This window comes from Narcine bancroftii, chromosome 10 (genome assembly GCF_036971445.1).
Source record: "Narcine bancroftii isolate sNarBan1 chromosome 10, sNarBan1.hap1, whole genome shotgun sequence".
Taxonomy (NCBI): Eukaryota; Metazoa; Chordata; class Chondrichthyes; order Torpediniformes; family Narcinidae; genus Narcine; species Narcine bancroftii.
Window position 1 is genome coordinate 95837806 of NC_091478.1, and position 21802 is coordinate 95859607.

General features: G+C 47.0%; 1 protein-coding gene across 1 annotated transcript; it reads right to left on the bottom strand.

Annotated features, from left to right (window-relative positions):
• Positions 1–280: 280 nt before the first annotated feature.
• On the bottom strand, positions 281–19946 carry ca7 (carbonic anhydrase VII). The gene is made up of 8 exons (XM_069899534.1): positions 19888–19946; positions 17475–17747; positions 16283–16480; positions 10706–10824; positions 9722–9817; positions 6986–7048; positions 4383–4538; positions 281–2347 (listed from the first exon to the last, which is right to left on the bottom strand). The coding sequence occupies exons 2-8, from the start codon at positions 17623–17625 to the stop codon at positions 2222–2224; spliced, it is 909 nt and encodes a 302-aa protein (XP_069755635.1). The 5' UTR covers positions 17626–17747; positions 19888–19946; the 3' UTR covers positions 281–2221.
• Between the last annotated feature and the right edge of the window lie 1856 nt (positions 19947–21802).

The window sequence follows — 21802 nt, forward strand, 5'->3', positions numbered from 1 at the left end:
GACATCGACCCAAAACATCGACCATCTCTCTGCTTCCACAGATGCTGCCAAACCTGCCGATTTCCTGAGGTGATTCATTTTTAGCTCCTTTTGTCCCATTGTGACCCTTCTCATGACTCTGGGTCTTTGCAATCATCGGTATCCTCGCGTCACTAGCCTTCTCCCTCCACCCCCACCGGAACCGTCCTTATACCCCACACATCCTCACCTTGTTCTAACAAAAGACAAAACTACAGTTCAACTGACTTTAAGAATCATCCAACCATGGATCTATTTAATAAATTACAGGCAAGAAACCAGAACATTTCAAAACAGTACGCTCTCAATTAGCATGGTCAGTTCATGAATCCCAGGAAATTCTTCTAGAAGTGGAATAGATGTTAGGTGGAGACATTCTCGGTGTGGTTTTCTTTTAGCTGGACAATGCGATTCAGTCAATCTGCAGTGGTATCTCCTTTGGAGGGAGGGAGTGAGTAGAGAGGGAGACGGGGAGCATGGGAGGGAAGAGGTAGCATGGAGGGTGGTTGGACATAGGGAGGGAGTGCACATGTAAGGAGAGGGTGCATAGGAGGGGAGGGAGAGTGCAAGTTGGGACAATGCAGGGTGGGAGGGAGAGTGGGGTTGAGAGGTAATCAAAGTACCTTCCCTGTTTTGGACTCTGATGAACTTCGTGTTGTCCAACACTGCACTGGTGCAGTAACGATGACTGGATCACTTCCACAGACCACTCTGGGTGAGGTGCAGCAGACACAACTGGGTCACTATTGCAGCCTGCTCTGAGTGAGGTGCAGACTTCCTTCTCTGAAGGGACGCGATTGTCGAACCCAACCGGGCCTCAGGCCATTTGAGCCCAGATTATTTCTACTAAAGCTCAATGCTAAGACCTGCTTCTTTTCACATTACATGTCAATGACTTGGACGGCAGAATTGATTACTTTGTGGCCAAGTTTGCAAATGATACACAGATAGGAGGAAAGTCAGGTAGTGTTGAGGAAGCACTGAGTCTGCAGAAGGATTTAAACAGGTTAGGAGTCTGGGAAACGAAATGGCAGATGGACTACAGTGTAGAGAACATTATGATCATGTTTTTGCTGGAAGGAATAAAGGTGTAGACTATTTTCTGAATGGGCAATGAGTTCAGAAATCAGGGGATCTTCTGAGTCCTTGTGTAAGATTCCCGAAAGATTGACTTGCAGGTAAGGAAGGAAGATGCAATGCTGGCATTCATTTTGAGCGTTATAGAGGGAGAGAAAAAAAGCAGGATGCAATGTTGAGGCTTTCAAGGGCATTGGTCAGACTGCTTTTGGCTGGACTGTGGGCAGTTTTGGGCTCCTTATGCAAGGAAGGGTGTGTTGGGATTGGAGATTGGAGAGGATCCAGAAAATGTTCACTAGAATAATCCCTGAAATTAAATGGTTATCATATGAGGAGCTCTGGGACTGCACTCACTAGAATTTAGAAGAATGAATGGCGGCAGGGTGGGGGGGGGGGGGGGGGGAAGAGTGAAGGAATCTCATTGAAACCAATCAAGTACTGAAAGGAATGGACAGAGTGAACGTAGAGAGGATGTTTCCTATGGCAGAGGTTTCTGAAAGCAGAAGGAACAGGCTCAGGATACAAAAATGTCCCTTTAGAACAGAAATGATGAGGAATTTCTTTGCCCAGATTGTGGTGAATATGTGGAATTCATTGCCGAGGACGGCTGTAGAAGCCAAGTCATTGGGTGCATTTAAGACAGAGGTAGATAGGTTCTTGATTAGGAAGTGAATCAAGGGGCAAGAGAATTGGTTGAAAAGGTTAGCCCTGTGGATCAGCCTTGTGTTAACTCCAGTTCCAGCTCCCTTGACCCATATTTGGACCCCCATCCAATGCCCTGACAGCTTATCTCCAAACTAGAATGAATGCGATTATCTGTTCAACACAGGTAGATTGTACAGCTTGCAGGACAAAGGTGGCTCCTCGCTCAGAAGAAAGAGTGCAGGTGTATCCCAAATCCAGCCTGGATTGCAATGCTGGTCTCACACTCCAAGTGAGGATTCATACATGGGCACAAACCACAGATGACAGAGACATCTCGGGCAGCAGAGGTGGAGCCCAGAATGAGACGAATAGGTGGGGGCACCATTAGAACAAGGGGTGGGCCAGTTTTCCTTCTGGCCTGTGATGCCAATTCCCACCGACCGTGGCCGGGTTTTAATCAGAGGCTGGTGAGAAGACTGGGCTACAACTGGAAAGAGGCAAAGACAGTCCTCCCTTTGAGGGGCTGCAGGGGCCGGTAGTTGTCCACCATACACAACTTCTCTAACTCTTCCACTCCCGAGAACAGGAGCATCCGGAACTTGTCCATCTGCAAGGAAACTGGGATTTAGTGGGGAGAAACAGGAGTCAGACAGAGAGTTGAAGATGGGAGTGGGAATGCAAGAGAGAGGAATTCCTGCATGGATAATAAAGCTCAGGGCCAAAGATGTGGATAAGAATATGGAGCAAGGCGGAGACTGGATTAAGGACAGAGAACCATGCTTTCATTTTATTGGCAGTACTGGATTGAGGGGTTGAATGGACTCTCATCCCTAACAGCACGATTGAAACAGCACGATTTTTTGCACCTACTACAATATTTATCAATCCTTTTATGTTTTTTATCCATTTTTCTTCTCAGTGCATTGTATTACTGTAATCTTTAAAATATTAGAATGTTTTATGTACTTGTGAAGTCACAGCCAGAATTTGTATGCTTTTATATATCTATATATGTATATATATAGATATATATATATCTATATATAGATATATATAGATATATATATGTGAGAGCAAATACTCATCATCTTATCTAATAAGAAAGGCTCCACTCAGCTAAAACCTTCAGTGGACAGTGCAGGACTGTCCCAGAAACCAGAACAGAAAGTCTATAAGAACTCAAACCAGGATTAGGGTGGCGGTTGTGATCCTTTGCTCCTATGGCCTCCAGTTTGGAGAAGGGGTCCCTCACTGAAAACATTTGTACAGCAGAGTCAGTCCCTTCAGCCCAACTGGTCCATATGGGTTGGCCAAAATCCCTCTGAACCTTTCCTGTCCATGAAGCTGTCGAAACATCTTTTAAACATTACAATTGTCCTGATCTCTATCCATTCCTCTAACAGCTCAGGCAACACACTCACCACCCTCTGTGTGAAGAAGGTGCCCCTCAGAATGGCACGGTTAGCTATTACAATGCCAGCAACCGGTGTTCAAATCCGCCACTATCTGCAAGGAGACCTGCATAGATTTTTTCACGGTGATCGGTTTCCTCCCACGTTCCAAAATATATGGGGTTTGTGGGTTAATTGGATGGGATGGGATTGATGGGCCAGAAGGGCCTTGTACCATGCTGAATCATTAAAATAAAAACAGAAGTGTTTACCCTCTCACTTTAAACCTATGCCTTCTTCCTACTCCCATGGACCCAGGTCCTCCTCTGCAGACACTTGCCACCTCCTCGGTCTCATTCCTTCCCACTTACCATGTTCTACAAGCTTAGGAGCAAAAAAATCACTCTCTCTCTCTTTTAACAATTCTAAACTACTGTAAAAACACAAAATGCTGGAGAAACTCAGCAGGTCAAACAACGTTCTTTTTGTATCAAAGGTAAAAATACGTAACCGATGTTTCGGGCTTGGGCTCAAGCATTTTGTGTTTTTACTTCAACCATGGTGTTGTTAATTTACTAATGGTTCCTTTATCACCAACTCACCACCAGAGGGGGCTTACTTTCATTTGCTGCCAAGGACAACATTTATTATTGATCCCTAGATACCCTTGGGATGAGCTGAGGCACCTTCTTGAATTACTGTAGTGCTGTTGAGGAGGATGGAGGCGCAGGTTTAACGAAGGAATGATGAGACATTTCCAAGCCAAGATGGTGTTCAACTTGGAGGAACTTTCCGGCTGTTGATCCTCTTGGTACTACCTGACCCATAACCATAAATTACCCCAGGACCACCAACAGCATGACTGAAACATCACTTTATTTTGCACTAAATGCAATTGTGAATATTTATCCTTTTATATTAATCTCTTTTTCTGTCTTGGCATATAGTGGTATGTGTGGCTGCAGTGTAAATGTACACTGCACTCGTATGTATGACAAACTCTCATCTCATTATCCTTCAACAGATACTGATGGGGCACCAACTTGGGTTAATTAGTAAAAGGATTAGAGGCAAAGTGCTTAAGACCCAAGAAAGAGTGGGGCTCTGGATCCCACTTGTGAGAGAGGATGGTGGAGACAGGGATCCTTGTCTGTGGACCTAGAGCCAGGGAGGGTTTACTTGGAGTCTATTGTTGGCTGGCGGATAGAACGGTGATCTTATTAGATTGGCAGCAGGCCCGTGGTCACTCACCTGATTCTCAGAGACGGCGATGGGCTCCCGGAAGACAATCCAGGTCACGCTCTCGTGAAACGGAGGTGTGGTCAGAGACCCTGCATATGTCCAGTAATCCCTGCACATGGGCAGGAGACATTGAGGGTCAAAGTCCTTAAATTGGGCCTGGGTTTCCTGCCAAGAGAGCAACAAGAGTTTCAAAACCAGCTCAGGACAGAGGGATTGTGTCACATCAACTCAGCTCAATTATTCAGGTCACATGAACATCAGGAAAGGAGAGAGAGAGGACAGTAGGCTGGAGTCCCTCCCATCTCAATGTCACCATTCTCTTGGCATCCAAAACATTGATACAGCCTTCAATATACTCAGACCAAGCATCTAGAGAGAATTTCCAAGGTTCACAACCATAAGCCAAGAAACATCTCCCGATTAACCCCTTTACTTCACTATGATTTCCCCAGCCCTCAACCCGACTCCACAGGAGGCAATCTCTACACCATCCGAAGTTCTTTGGAGCTTGCAAAGATTTCTGTGTCTCTAATAACAATCTAGTTAGAGAGGCCATGATAAATGGGATGACCAGCATCTCCCCACCTCCTGAAAAGGAGGGTGCCATCACCTAGCTCTTGTTATGGGGTGCCTACTTCACCAAGTGTGAACAAAGGATGGACGTTGTATCAAAAAGGAGATAAAACGTCCATACCATTTATACCTTGCCCAAGATTGTTGAAACAAGTCAGTGTGTCCTCATTGCACTGTTCTTTGAGATCTTGCTATGTAAAATTGCCACCCCACATTGCAGCAGCGATGTGTCTTCAATGGCTAGGGCAGTATTGGAATTGCGTTCTGTGTCAACAAGTGTGCTCCCAGCAACCCCTGCAGACCTGAGAGGATCGTTCAGTGGATTTCCTTGTGGGATTGCTGTTGGGGTTGGTGAAACTGGCCATTCACGGGTTTGATTACCGTTGCAGCAGAATTTAATAAATAAATCGGAAACATTTTAAAAAAGTATCAGAACTAAAGACCACAAATGTATTGTGTTGTAAATAAACATGTAGCTCACACACATCCTCTGGTGATAGTGTTAGTTTATTTAGTTGACAAATGTCTGTGAAACTGCATTAAAGGTGCAGGGTGGCGATATGGTTGCCAGAAACCAGAAGCCTCCTGAGGATTCAATTGACCTACACAATTTTGAAGGGTGGGAGGAAACCAGAACACCTGGAGGAAACCTACACAGACATGGGAAGAATGTACAAACCCCTTACAAACAGTATCGGATTTGGGCCTGGGTGGCTGGTTATGTGAAGCGTTGCACTAACCACTACACTAACTGTGCGACACTTTGGAGGATCATGATTTCCTTCTATTGGCTACAGAGTTCTCTCTGACAAGGAAGGGGATAGGGATTCCAGGCCCCGGAGAGGGAAGATGACACCAGAGCTTCCCACAGCACCTCCCCAATGTGAGGGTGTGGTTTTCTTCCCAGCTGCAGTGTGGGTCTGTCCATGGTTCTCTGGCAGTTCCGAGCAGCGCCTTAAGACCAAACACTCACAAACAATTCTGCTCCAGCAGCAATTGGGATGTTGAACTAGTGCCTTTCCCTCAGGACCTGTGTCTCCCCAGCTCATAGAGAATCCTGGACAGTGGTTGAGGCCTTCCCACAACCTATCAATCCCTTGCCAATGGACCCCACCATTGAACTGTTGGGACACTTTACCCCCAGACTATATAGGTGCCTCCCCTTGCCCATTTTGACAGGAATCCAAACAGCTGACCATAATTATAAAAAGATTCCTCAACCCATCCTCCCTCACTGAAAGTATCCTGTCAATGAGGGATAAGAACTACTCTGCCCAAGCCTGCAAAAAAAAACAACAACAAAGGGTAATGAATGTAGCTCAGACCATCTCTCACACACACACCCTTCCCCTCCATCAACAACTCTGCTGCCTTGGAAAAGCAGCCAACATATTAAAAGATTCCCGGCCTTACTCTCTCCTCCCCCACTCTCGTCAGGAAGAAGATTCACAAGAGGAAATTCACCACCAGATTCTAGGACAGTTTCTTGTCCACTGTTATCAAACCTCTGAATGAATGTCACATTGGTCAAATTATATGCCTTTGCTTTATATCAACTAATCTCTCTGTAATTCTGCCCATTTTGTCCACTGTGTCCATTTTGTGCTGAAAAAATGTGCGAGTGTATCCTTTAAATTGTGTGTAAACTGGGTAAATTACTGTAGCTACAACTTCAGTATTGTGTCTTACTTGTACAAGATCTCCAGCTAGACTGCTCGCAAAACAAACTTCCTCACTGCATCTTGGTATATGTATCAAATAACCTTGAACTTAGAACCACCAAGGGAGTTCTAAAGAAAAGCTTATTTGATTAGTTCAAGTTAGTTTGAGGTTATTATCACATGTACAGAGCTATAGCAAAATAAGTTCATTCTGCGAGCAGTCCAGCAAGTCAAGGCGTACAGCTGTTAGAAACACAGGGAGATTAATCAGTGAGAGCAAAGTCAATATTGCTTTGTAGATTGTAACTTCACAGAAGCACTGGGCACACCATAAACTTTGACCAAGTCTGGAGAGAAGGACTAGTCCACACACCTCACCTTGAACTTCACCATGTACAGGGCATCCGTTAACCTGTGCAGTTGAGCGTGTCTGTCACCAATCTGCAAGAGAGCAGGATTTTGAAGTATGCCTGGATTAGTTCAGTCAAGGGCATCTCTGTTAAAACGACGACCCAATGTGCAAGAGAAGCAGGCCATTTCACCCTTGCTGCCCCTTCCCACCCCATTATCAGCCAGGCCAGGGTAGGCTTGAGCGGCCAACTGACCTACCCCTTCTCCAGTGTCTCATGCTTCATACCCTACTCCCACCAACACAGAAGTCAGGCAACCAAAGTAAGTAACGCTCCCTTCTGAAAAGATCCTTTATTGTCACACACACCACCAGCTGAATGGAGCATTTAACCCAATAAAAGATTGAGATCCATCAACTTCTGACAAGGCTGAGGCACACAGACTTCACAAGATCACAAGACAAAGGAAAAGAAGTAGGCCATTTGGCCCATCAAGTCTGTTCCACCCTGAGCTAAATTGTTCTCACATCTAGTTTCAAGTTCTGGCCTTATCCCCATATCCCTTGATACCCTGACTAATTAGATACCTATCAATCTCCACCTTAAACTCCCCCAATGATTGGGACTCCACAGCTTTATGTGTCAATGAATTCACAAATCCACAACCCTCTGACTAAAGAAATTTCTCTTCTTCTGTTTTAAATGGGTCCCTTCTAATTCTAAGACTGTGCCCTCTTGTCCTGGATTTACCCACCAAGGGAAACATCTTATTCACATCTCCTCTGTCCAATCCTTTCAGCATTCAAAATGTTTCTATGAGATCCCCTCTCATTCTACTATATCCCAATGAATAGAGTCCAAAAGCCACAAAGCATTCCTTACATGTTAGCCCTTGCATTCCAGGCATTATCCTGGTAAATCTTCTCTGTACTCTCCCCAACATCATTACATTCTTTCTAAGATAAGGGGCCCAAAACTACACACAGTTCTTCAAATGAGGTCTCACCAGTGCCCCATAGCACCTCATCAACACCTCTTTACCCTTATACACTATTCCCCTTGAAATGAATGCCAACATAACATTCGCTTTCTTTACTACCAATCCAGCCTGGTACATCCTTTAGGTTATCCTGCATGAGGAACCCAAGTCCCTTTGCACTTCTGATTTTTTTACTTTATCCCCACCCAAATAATAACCTGCCTGTTTATTTCCTCTTTCAAAATGTACAACCATACATTTCTCAATATTGTATCTCATCTGCCATTTCTTTGCCCCTTCTACTACGCTGCCCAAGTATCTCTGCAACCGATGGGTAACTTTAACACTTCCTACTCAACAAACTATCTTGGTGTCATCTGCAAACTTAGCCACAAAACCATTCAATTCATAATCTAAATCATCAATATACATTGTAAAAAGAAGCAGCCCCAACCCTGACCCCTGTGGAACACCACTAGTAACCGGCAACCAACCAGAAAAGGATCTCTTTATTCCCACCCACCCTTTGCTATCTGCCCATCAGTCAATGCTCCACCCAATCTAATATCTTTCCTGTAATTCCATGGGCTCTCAGCTTATTAAGCAGCCTCTTATGTAGCACATTATTGAAGGCCTTTTGAAAATCCAATTACACAACATCCTCAGCCTCTCCCTTGTCCATCCTATTTGAGATTTCCTCAAAAAATTCCAATAGGTTGGTCAGGCAGGATCTTCCCTTCATGAACCATTGCTGGCTTGGACCTATCATGTCATGCACCTCAAGGTTTTTCATAATCTCGTGCAATAACTTTTCAACTTCCAACATCAGACTAATAGGCCTATAATTTCCTTTTTTCTGCCTCCCTCCTTTCTTAAACAGTGGAACTACTTTTGCAACCTTCCTATCCTCCGGAACCATGCCACAGTCTATGAATTTCTGGAAAATCAATTCCTATGCCTCCACTATCTCCAAAGCCACCTCCTTCAGAACCCGTGGATACACCTCATCCAGTCAGGGAGACTTACCAGTATCTATTTTTAGTCCATTCATCTTACTAAGTACTATCTCTTTAATAATCCTGACTGTGCTTAATTCTATTCCCTGAGACCTCTATCAGGTACATTGTGATTATCTTCCTCAGTGAAGACTGACCCAAAATATTCATTTACTTCCTCTGCCATTATAATTTCTCCAGCATCATATATCTACCCGTGTATCTCTTTTATTCTTCATATATTTTAAAAACCCTTAGTATTCTTGTGTTATTTGCCAATTTCCTTTCATAATTCATCTTTTCTTTCCTAATGACTTTCTTTGTTTATTTCTGTAAGTTTTAAAAAAGTTTCCCAGTCCTCTGTTTTTCCACTAATTTCTGCTTCCTTGTACACCCCTCCCTTTTGCTTTTATTTTAGTCTTAACCTCTCTTACTAGCCACATTTGTGCCATTTTTCTATTCATAATTTTCCTTTTTCTTGGAATATATCTATCCTGTGCTTTATTTCTTGTAGAAATAACATTCAATTCTTCTCTTAATTTTCCAGTTAACTTGAGCCAGTTCCTCTCTCATACCACTGTAATTCCCTTTGTTCCACTGAAATATTGACACACCAGAACATTTTTCAAGAACCACAGGGAGGAGATTTACATTTAAATTCTCTGCACAAAATCAATCTCAGTGCAGTTGCCAAGCTTAATAAATGTGGAAGTTGTCCCTTCCAGTGATCTTCATCTGGCTGGGAATTGTGTCCTCTCTGCACGCTGCCTTTAACACCCCAAGAGCCTACCTCCAGGAACACCGCGAGCACAGCCAGCCCATCCTCCTCCACCGCTGCCTCCTCAAACGTTTGGTACTTTGCCGAGTTCCAGTGGACCAGATGAAGCTACAGAGAGGGAAGGACAGAGAGATTGTGAACATGAGACCAAGATCAGCCAACGTTAGAGCAACTGGCTGATCTGAGTCTGCCCTCTTCTCCACTTGAACTGAACAACACTTTCCATTCACACCTTCCGGACATTCACCGACTCTTCCTTCACTTATGTGAGGAGCTGAGAATTTCAAACTTTCCTGACTCTCTAGGAGAAGAAACTCTTCCTCAACTCCATCTCATGTGGGTCCACCTTAATCTGAAATTACTCCCTGTAGTCCCAAACAAGAAGAAACACCCAACATCGAACAGTTCCACATGGAACAGCCCCTTCAGCCCACAGAACTGTGCCAAAAGTGATGTCCAAGATATCTCTACTGCCTGCACATGATCTGTATCCTTCCCTCCCCTTCATGTGCCTCTCTAGAAGACTCTTGTATCATTTTTTCTTTCCTCACTACCCCCAGTAGGCTGGACCAGACATCTGTGTAAAAACAAAAGTGCCAGTCGGTTATTATCCCCTCAGTCCTAAGCTGCAGTGAAGCAACACAATCCTCCCCACCCCTGACATTTACATCAGAGATGGGGAGGACTTCCCCTCTCTGGACAACGGCAGAGGAGAAATAGAAAGATCTTTAGCCCTTGGAGGGTTTTGTGGATCAGCACAGGCATGAAAGGGAGCAGAGGCTGAAGTTGGGTCGGCCATGATCATGGAGCAGGTTAGAGGGGCCTACTCTGTATTTGTTTATTGTCTTTGTGCTGACATGTCTGGGTTGGTCCTCCAGAGACCACGAGAGAGAACTAAGATTCTGCAACTCAATGGATGGGCTGCTAGCTCCTGGCCCACCTGATGGTTCAAGATCCCACCCTCCTGAATGAGTACTTGTTCCTAGTGAGACTCACCTCTCCAGGGTAGGACTTGCCGTTGATGGTGTGCTCTGACCCTGGTTTACCCTTTCTTCCCCAGTGGAAGTGGAACTGCTTCAATCTATAAGGGAAGTCCAAGGGGCCACCACTGACCACTGTGGGATAAGAAGAAAGTAGGTCAGAGCTTAAGGGCAAGCACCCAGCCAGCAACTACACACTCGGTCCCCTCTGCCCAGCAAAAGTTCAGTTGATGCAGACAAGGGCCATGTATCAGGCAGCAGCAAGGGGCTGAAGCAATGATTGGCAGCCGGCAAGGTGAGGAGAACAGGGCGTGTGACTGATGATGGTCTTACAGAGAGAGGGTCACCGGCTGGGGAGAGAAGAGGAAAAGAAAGGATATATAAATATATAGAGAGCGAGAGGAAGTGAATGGTCTGACTAATGAAGGCAAATGAACTATATGTCTTCTTCACCACCCATCTTCCTGTGCTACTACTTTCAGGGAATGATGTACTTGTACCCCTGGGTGCCTCGTTCTACATTACTACCAAAATCCCACCATTCAGTGTTCAAGTTCTGCCCTGGTTTAACCTGCCAAAATGTATCACCTCACTGCTGGTTCCCTCCTTCAGGCTGCTCTCCATCCTGACTCAGAAAGACAGGGTCATTCCTTCATTGCCATTGGATCAAAACCCTGGAATTCCCTCCCAATGGTGGGAGAAGCATCACCAATGGTACTTTACCCCTCCAGGACAATGACAAGACAGAGAGAGAAAGGCACACACAGCACACATCCCAGCTGGTGTGTTGGTTGTACTTTCTGCAGATGAAGACATCTGTTTGAACCACTGTCTCATGAAGGCAGCCAACAGTAATAAAGGACCGCCATCACCCTGGTCACAACCTCTCTTCTCATTGCTACCTTCAGTCGGTAGATACAGAAACCTGAAGTCCAGTATCACTGTTCAAGAACAGTTTTTAATCCATCAGCCATCAGGCTCTTGAACCTGCCCATACTCCCCTAACCAGAACCATATACTCCAGGACTACAAAAAGATTTTTCTGCACTACTGAAACATCATTTTTTTCTTGTACTAACAGCAACTGTGAATATTCATCTCTCCTTTTACATTTATTATGCTTTTCTGTCTTGGCATATTGTATTTAATGTACCTGTATACTTGCAGAATTTTGGTACATCTGTACCTTGTATTTATGTGTATGACGTTGACAGAAGCAGGTTTCCTGCTGTTTATTGATGTCCAATGACTGGGGGAGGTTATAAAACTGTAGACTCTTTGCTGTAGCATCCTCTGCCTAGCTCACCCCTGTACCACTCGGGCAGACATAGACCTCCTCACCAACCCTGCAATTTGTCTCCACTTTTAGCACAAGCTCATCATTTTAGCCAAACTCAGATAGTGAGTAAGAGATCAAATGCAAACCAAGGAAGCTCAGCTCCACATAGTTGGCAGCCACGAAGCCTTTGATTAAATCCAAATCCAGAAACCACACAAGGACATGATTCTTTAACTGGCTTCTGACCACCACGTGGTCTCAGAACCAGGAGACATGACTGCTGTCAGTGTTGGGCTCCGGGAGGTTCCTCCTACTATGACCTTCTATGGATCTATGCTCCACCTCTTGCTCCTCCCTCCACCACTTTATTCAAGCATCTGCCTGCTTTCTAATCATACCTTGACAAAGGGCTCAGGCTCAATGCGTTGGTTATGTATCTTTGCCATAAAGAACGCTGTGTGACCTGCTCAGCTTCTGCAACACATTAAACTACAATCACAGCATCTGCAGACTTTTCTGTTTTAACAGCCTCCTAACTGGATCCCAGATGGAGGTGGGGGGGAGGATGTGTGTGTTCCTACCGACCAAAGCCTGCCTACTGCTGGAGAGGCTTCAGGACAATGGAACCTGCCTCCTCAACAACCTCCTCCCTCCATCACCAGTGCTCAAAGGTAAGAATTCCTTCATCGACCTAACACCAGGCCCTTCCCAACCGTGTCAGCTCTTCCACAGTTACAGAAACCCTTCAGCCCAACTCATCCAAGATGCCCAGTTGAGCCTGTCCCATATCCCTCCAATCTTTCCTATCCACTGGCATCACTAGGGGCGGTGTGGGGGGTGTGGACCGCACCAGGTGACACCATCAGAGGGGGTGACATCAAAATGACTGTCTAAAATTTTTGTTCAGTGTTTCAGCAAAAACATTATATTTTTATAAAAATATCCCTGTAGTTAGTTATAACAAAAACATTTTTCATAAGCCCAGCTTACATATATCAATATACCTACAAAGATAAAACTCGAGGCTAATTTACTTTTTTTAAACCTTCTGATGCACTCCGGTTGGAGCTGTCATTATTACCCAATTTCAAAGATGCTTCAAATCTCGAGGTTTCGTCTGCACGCGCTACAAGCAAGCGCTGTTGTTTTCATTGCTGCTGATAGTTTTATAGTCGCTGCTGTCAAAATTTCTAGTGTTTTAGCTACAATATTGTGGTAATTAGTATTTGTGAACCTGTATCAATAACTTTTTTGAGAATGAAGCAGTAATTAAAGGAAAAGAAGACTTTCTGCTCAGTTACTAATAATGTTGTAACTAACAAAGTTTAACGTTACAATTAATATAATTTTGATCTAGTTCTTAAATATTTTTATTTCGAATTCTATTATTTTCTTAATGAATTTTCACTGTAACCACTTGAAACTATATAAATATAAATACATTTAGGCTTTGCGTGTGATATTGTAATTTAAAGGTGTGATTTCGCTCGTTGTTTATCTCATTAATATTGCCGTTACATTCAGTGATCTACGGGAATTAAAATTTATGAGTAACATTTGTACAAAAAACATTACCAAGGATCCTGTATGGTCTGGTACAGGAGGAGGTCCATTGGGGTGGGAGTGACACCATGAGTTACCTCACTGGGTGACATCAACCTTAGTGTTGCACTCTTCCCATCCTCAGACACTGGATAGAAATGTTAGTAATTGCAAACATTGTAATTGTCCCTGCCTCTATCAATCCCTCTTACAGCTGGTTCCATATCCCCATCACCCACTTGATGGGAAATGATGCCCATCAGGTCTCCTATAAACATTTCCCTTCTTATTTTAAATTGAGCCTTCTAGTTAGTCTTGGGAAAAGGTCTCTGATTTTACCCCTTTTCCACCCCCCTCATAATTTTCAAACTTCTACCAGGCCACCCCTCAGCCTGCTTCGGTGTAGGGGAAACAATCTCAGACTGTCCAGCTTCTCCTTGCACCTCAAGCTCTGCAGTCCAGACAACATCCTCATGGACCTTCCCTGCACCTTTTCTAGTATAATGAGAAGGACAAGAGGGCTGGGGATATCGTTGCCTGCAGGTCCCCTGCCAGGATACACATCACCGTGACCGACAAACATAGTGCCAGGCTTTCATCATCACTGGATCGGAATCCTGGGGCTCCCTCCCAACAGGATCGTGGAAGCCCCTTCACCAGGACTACAGCAAGTTGAGACTCCCCAACTTTGGAGATGGAGAGGGTCCATAAATTCTTTCCTTGTCAACCATGTCCTGATTGTAAAAATGAATCAGAGGACAAGGAGAATGTTTCCTGCTAACTCAGCACTCTTAATTATCTACAACATAATTTGTTTCTAAATTACAGAGAGAGATTGCAGCTCATTTATCACTCCGTAGTTATGGCCCAAACTATAAAAATATTCCACATAAATAATTAACTGACTGAAAACTGAGGAAAAGATTTAACCATCACAGCAGCACATTCTATATCCTTCCATTTCCCGAGAGGTTGCGAAAAACTCAGTTCTGCAAATTACCAAGGATCCAGGGCATGGGGAGGTGGGTAAGGACGGTGAAAGACACAGACATCCTCATAAATCTCCTCTGCATCCTCTTCAGCTTGACAGCATCTTTCCTGTAGCATGGGGACCTAAACTAAGTATAATATTCCAAATGGGGCCTCACCAATGCCTTATACAACTGCAACTTGACTTCCCAACTTCTACGCTCTATATTCTGACTAATGAAAACCAATGTATTGAAAATCTTTTCAACCATCCTACCTGTAATACCACTTTCAAAGTACTCCTGGATCCCTCTGCTCTGCAGCATTCCCTAGATTCCTACTCTGTAGGTCGCACCCATGTTCAATTTGAGTGAGACAAACACAGGTATGCCACAAGGATCGCACAAATGCACACACAACAGGGGGTGGGTTGAAGAGGCAAAGCCCTCTGTGAGGTAATGGATTGAATTGGGAATTGCAAATACTACCCCAGTCTTAATGAGTTCAGTGCATTCTGATCACACAGACTTAATTTAATACAGAAGATCAAGGGATGATCTAAACTGGTCTTTAACTGATTAAAGGGATTTGAATAGGTGGAGAGGGAGAAATTATCTTGTCTGCCAGTGAGAGACCTGAACAAGATGGAGCTTCAAATGCTGAGCGCAGCTCTCAAGGGACTTGTCAGACAACATTTTTACACAAGGGGCGGGGATTACCTGGAATACCAGCTGCTTCAATTTTCCAAGATTATCTGGGTTCCAGTCTGAGACTGATTGACTTTCATTCAGAAAAGGCACAAAGGAAGGAATCGAGAAGGAAACAAATGAAGGCAGAGAGCTCTCCGAATCCCAACTCAAAAAAGCAAGGGTGCTCCCAATGACACCAGCTCATATTTATGAACTCACCTTATCTCATTAGTGCTCTTGGGACCTTGCTAAGCACAGACCAACCACCTCATTTTCTGCATGATAAAAGTTTCAGAACATCACAGCTCTATAGAAATGCAGATGCCTTGGTGGTGATGGGGTGGCAGGGGTGGGGTGAGTCATTGAGAGGAAAGTTCAGGACAGGGTGTCTTGATCCAAAAACAAACTCCTGGAGAAACTCAGCAGGTTGGAGCCCTTGACCAGGACTGAGTGCAGAGTTCTTCCAGCAGTTTGTTTATTGATCCAGATTCCAACATCTGCAGTCTCTTGTGAGGGGTCAGGGGTCTCCAGGTGTTGATTATCCTTTGGAGGTTCCCAGTGTTGTTGGAAATAACAAACAACTACCAAAACCATTAAACCATGGGACTTGCACTCTATGCCACTGGCCACCAACACACGCTTATTGCTACAGAGGTGCTAGGATATTGATTTAATGCAAATTTAAGCTCCCAAAATGGACAGGGTTAAAAAAAACCCCAATGAGCTTTGTGGACCTGGCCAGGAATACTTTAAAAAAAAACCTCGTATCAACAAATTGATCGTCATTCTTGTGGAATCGTGATGTGCATTCATTTTCCACATTACTGCAGTAACCATTTTGCACAGACGTACTTTATTTTACCCCCTCCATAAATCTTCGTCCGCGAAGCCAAGCCAAAGAAGAAGAAGACTTTATTAGCCATAGGTTGTGAGGGGTGTTTTACAATCTCGATATAAAATGCTCAGCAGGTTGGCCAGCATCTGTGGAAACAGTTTCAGGGGTTCCCTGTTTATATTTCCACAGTTGTTGCCTGTTCGGAGGAGTTTCCCCAGCACCTTCTGCTTTTGTTTCAGGTTCCCAGAATCCTTGGAATTCTCTGACTCCTCTGCTCACCTGCCTTATCGTTGCTTTCCTCAAACTCCACCATCACCGAGTGGCCATTGTTGCAGATGGACACGGAGGAGCAGCCAGTGTAGGACAGGGCGATGGGCTGGAGCTCGGCATTATAGACTGCCTCAGCAGGAAGGATGTCCACAGGTGACTGGCGGTTTCCCCGAGCAAATGGGAATTCCTTGTACCAGTTCAAGGGCCCTGCGAGGGAAGACAGGAATCAGAGATCAGCCCAGCCTTAGACAGGGACAGCTCAGCCAAACCACCTTGACCCAAAATACCTCCTCCTCAGATGTTTCCCCAACTCCGTGGTCCCTTCTCCTCATCGTTTCCCGGTCTCCTCCACCGCCTTTGCTTCCACCGCCTTCTGCTACTTTCTCCACCTGCAGGCTGGACCAGGCGAGCAGTGGACAACCTCAAGTCCCCCTTCCCAATTTTTTTTTTGTTGCGGATCCCCCACTGTCCGGATGCACCGCAGCTCGGGATGGGAACCATTCTGCCCAGCATTCTCCCAGAGAGCTGTAAACACAGCTCCCGCAAACCAATCTCCCCTCCCTCCTCTCTATCTCAGCCCCTCCAGGAAAGTTGCCACCAAGTTTTTAAAAAAGGGCCCTCTTCCTCGGCCCCCCTTCTCCGCCCACCCTTCAGGGAGAAGATGCAAGAGCTTGCAAAACAAACCTCCAGATTCAAGGACAGTTTCGACCCCACTGTTATGAGTCTCTTGAATGGACTTCACACGACGAAAAGATCATCCCCTTGCACTGTTTAACCGTACACTACATCCCATAGTTTTATTTGACTTGCTTGGATGGCACGTCGTTTTGACATCGCACGGCAATGCGCAATTTAATTCCAATGTAGGCTTGATGAAAGGTTCGATCCCATAACGTCGCCCATACGGTTTCCTCCTTTCGACCCGCTGAGTCCCTCCCGCAAGGTTGTTTGCCCAGATTCCAACCCCTCCTGGGGCTCCAGTCCATTTCAATTTGAGGGACAGACCATGTCCTAAAATAAGGGTTTAATTAAATATGGGGGGCAGGGGGAGAGGGGGGGACTGGAAGATTCCCTCGGTCCCAGGTACCTGCCACCGAAGAAGTTCAAAACAGGCTAGTTTCACGAATTCCTAGCTCTGCAAAGAGGCTTTTTTTTAAAAATCGCAATGGGTCAGAATTAGACCGCAAGGTAACACGCTCACCGTTATCATCTCCGTAGCCCCAGCAGCTCATCCTCGGCGACTGTGGAGGGAGAGGCTGCTTCCCCCTCCTTTTATTGAAAGGAGACCGGGACTGCGTGGACAAGCCTCTGGTGGAGTTGGGGTCCCTCCCCGTTTGGGTGCGTCTGTTCATCGCCCGCTCCCGGGACCAGTTTGCCAGCCACGGCAGGACAAATCCTTGACCGTGCGCTGATTTCCCGTCTCCCCTCCTCGATGATCTTTCTTCCCGAAGGCATTCAGACCCACCGGCACGATCTAAATCGATTCAAAAGCACGAAGCGTAAAGCGAGCAAAGCTAATACTTTGCAAAAGATCTTTCCAAAAAAAAATCATGCAGCGAGTTTTTCTCGGTGCCAGCTCCTTTCATTCGTCCCTCCCTCCCTCTCTCCGTTTCCCTCCCTCCCTCTCTCCGTTTCCCTCCCTCCCTCTCTCCGTTTCCCTCCCTCCCTCTCTCCGTTTCCCTCCCTCCCTCTCTCCGTTTCCCTCCCTCCCTCCGTTTCCCTCCCACCCTCTCTCCGTTTCCCTCCCACCCTCTCTCCGTTTCCCTCCCTCCCTCTCTCCGTTTCCCTCCCTCCCTCTCTCCTTCCCTCCCTCCCTCTCTCCGTTTCCCTCCTTCCCTCTCTCCGTTTCCCTCCCTCCCTCTCTCCGTTTCCCTCCCTCTCTCCGTTTCCCTCCCTCCCTCGCTCCGTTTCCCTCCCTCTCTCGCTCCGTTTCCCTCCCACCCTCTCTCCGTTTCCCTCCCTCCCTCTCTCCGTTTCCCTCCCTCCCTCTCTCCGTTTCCCTCCCTCCCTCTCTCCGTTTCCCTCCCTCCCTCTCTCCGTTTCCCTCCCTCCCTCTCTCCGTTTCCCTCCCTCCCTCCCTCGCTCCGTTTCCCTCCCACCCTCTCTCCGTTTCCCTCCCTCCCTCTCTCCGTTTCCCTCCCTCCCTCTCTCCGTTTCCCTCCCTCTCTCCGTTTCCCTCCCTCCCTCTCTCCGTTTCCCTCCCTCCCTCTCTCCGTTTCCCTCCCTCCCTCTCTCCGTTTCCCTCCCACCCACTCTCCGTTTCCCTCCCTCCCTCCTCTCCCTCCTCCGTTTCCCTCCCTCCCTCTCTCCGTTTCCCTCCCTCCCTCTCTCCGTTTCCCTCCCTCCCTCTCTCCGTTTCCCTCCCTCCTTTCCCTCCCTCCCTCCTCTCCCTCCTCCGTTTCCCTCCCTCCCTCTCTCCGTTTCCCTCCCTCCCTCTCTCCGTTTCCCTCCCTCCCTCTCTCCGTTTTCCTCCCACCCTCTCCGTTTCCCTCCCTCCCTCTCTCCGTTTTCCTCCCACCCTCTCCGTTTTCCTCCCACCCTCTCTCCGTTTCCCTCCCTCCCTCGCTCCGTTTTCCTCTCACCCTCTCTCCGTTTCCCTCCCTCCTCCGTTTCCCTCCCTCCCTCTCTCCGTTTCCCTCCCTCCCTCGCTCCGTTTCCCTCCCTCCCTCGCTCCGTTTCCCTCCCTCTCTCCGTTTCCCTCCTTTCCCTCCCTCCCTCCTCTCCCTCCTCCGTTTCCCTCCCTCCCTCTCTCCGTTTCCCTCCCTCCCTCTCTCCGTTTCCCTCCCTCCCTCTCTCCGTTTCCCTCCCTCCCTCGCTCCGTTTCCCTCCCTCCCTCGCTCCGTTTCCCTCCCTCCCTCGCTCCGTTTCCCTCCCTCCCTCTCTCCGTTTCCCTCCCTCCCTCGCTCCGTTTCCCTCCCTCCCTCTCTCCGTTTCCCTCCCTCCCTCTCTCCGTTTCCCTCCCTCCCTCGCTCCGTTTCCCTCCCTCCCTCGCTCCGTTTCCCTCCCTCCCTCGCTCCGTTTCCCTCCCTCCCTCGCTCCGTTTCCCTCCCTCCCTCGCTCCGTTTCCCTCCCTCCCTCTCTCCGTTTTCCTCCCACCCTCTCCGTTTTCCTCCCACCCTCTCTCCGTTTCCCTCCCTCCCTCGCTCCGTTTTCCTCTCACCCTCTCTCCGTTTCCCTCCCTCTCTCCGTTTCCCTCCCTCCCTCTCTCCGTTTCCCTCCCTCCCACGCTCCGTTTCCCTCCCTCCTTTCCCTCCCTCCCTCCTCTCCCTCCTCCGTTTCCCTCCCTCTCTCCGTTTCCCTCCCTCCCTCTCTCCGTTTCCCTCCCTCCCTCGCTCCGTTTCCCTCCCTCCCTCGCTCCGTTTCCCTCCCTCCCTCGCTCCGTTTCCCTCCCTCCCTCGCTCCGTTTCCCTCCCACCCTCGCTCCGTTTCCCTCCCTCTCTCCGTTTCCCTCCTTTCCCTCCCTCCCTCCTCTCCCTCCTCCGTTTCCCTCCCTCCCTCCGTTTCCCTCCCTCCCTCGCTCCGTTTCCCTCCCACCCACTCTCCGTTTCCCTCCCTCCCTCCATCTCTCCGTCTCCCTCCCTCCCTCCCTCAGCCCGCTGTAGCGTGTGACCGACCCAATTTTTCTGCGCACAGTTTGCATCTGTTATTTTATGATGAACGAAGCAAGCTTGGGTCTCAAGTTTAGTTATCAAAACACGCAAAAACTGCGGTGGCCGTTCAAGAGACTGTCGTTAACCCCTTCATCTCCAAAAAAAATGGGGAACTGCAGAAAACGCTCAGCAGGGCAGGCAGCATCTGTGGAGGGAGGACCAGAGTTGAAGGAGCAGGGAGTTAGCGCCACCTGCTGAGTGCTGCCAGCATTTTCCATCTCCAGTTGCTTCCCTTTCACCCTTCCCATACCCATCCATCATCCCTCCCCCAACTGCTGTCCAGTCACATGCCAAGCCCTTCTCTCACCCCTCTCCCTATCTTTATTCCACATTCAGTCTGGATGCATCATTTCGACTGACCTGTTCACTCTCCACAGATGCTGCCTGACCCACTGGGTTCCTCCAGCAGATGGTTTGTTTCAGCTCATCAACGAGCCTGAGAGCCCATCAATTCCAAACTTACTTTCAACTGTTAACTCCTCTTTGTCTCTCTCATTCTCGATCTTTCTTTTCCTCCCAACTCCATGTCCCTTCTATCTATCAAAGAGCCACCTTCTGCTTTCTATCTCTTCTCAGCTTTTTTCTCTTCTACTTCCCACCTGCATCTACCTGTGTGCTTTTCCCCCTGCCCCTTCCTCCCTCCTCCCCCCTCCTGTCTTGGGTAAACTTATACCTCTCATTTTGTTTGTTTTAGATTGGTCACAGTGTTTGAGCTACCAAAAGAAAATAGACACACACACCGAGAGCAGTTCAGATTATACAAATGTTTATTACAAATTCAAAAGCTGATTTCACACTACAATGTGTAAGCCCTTTCCAACTATACTTATCATCGCTTGGACTGGTCCCAACTGCCGAACCGAGGCAATGACTGCACACTTGTAGTAGGTTGTCAGGGTGCCGGTAGCAGCTTCTCCACCTCCCTTGACCGGGACGTTGGCTGGACTCCAGAAGTTCTTCTTCTAGTTGAGAGATGTTGCCACCTCTCGGAGAGTCTCAAACTTCAGCAGCGGGACCATGGCTTGTATTACCCAAAAACTGCTTACCCAAGCATCTATTCACAGCACAGCAAGAAAGATAAGCAAGTAAGCTAGCATGCTAGGCTTCTAACGAATAACATAATTTTCAGCTTATCACTTTGAATACAATGGTTTATTTTGCATCAAGGCTAGGCCTCTGACAGTCTGTGACCAAAACAAGCAGGAAGATTAAATGTTCTTGGTACACAGATGTCCTTTCGTCAGATAACGGCATCTCTGGCCCCTCGGTGGAATTTAGCTTATGTCTGCTGATTCTAAAACACAAGCAGGCTCTCAGTCTGGCAAAATCCAGAGCTGCAAATTAAAAAAGCAGGTTAGAATCTTCCATTACACCACCCCACACTTTCTTAATCAGGCTATTCTTGCTCATACTTTGACATCCTGTACCTCCCATGAATTCTGCGTGACCAGCTGAGTTTCTCCAGCACATTTATGCATTGCATTGTTTAACTTACCTTCAATGGGACGAGCATACCTGGGTGGCACGGTGTACGTAGTACAGCACCAGCAATCAGGACAGGGTTAAAATCCATGCTGTCTGTAAGGAGTTTGTATGTTCTCCCTGAGTCTGCATTGGTTTCCCCCAGGGGCCCCAGTTTCCTCCCACCATTCAAAAACATACTGGGGATGTTGGTTAATTAGGTGTAAATTGGGTGGCATGGACTCGTGGGCCAAAATGGCCTGTTGCCGTGCTGTATGTATGTAAATAACTGTCCGTTTATAGTAATCCTATTCTGATTCTTTTATATTCTTCCCACATTCCCATCAACTCCACCAGGTTCTCCACTCATCCACACGGCAGAATAACTACTAATTAACTCACTGGCTCTGCGCAGGTT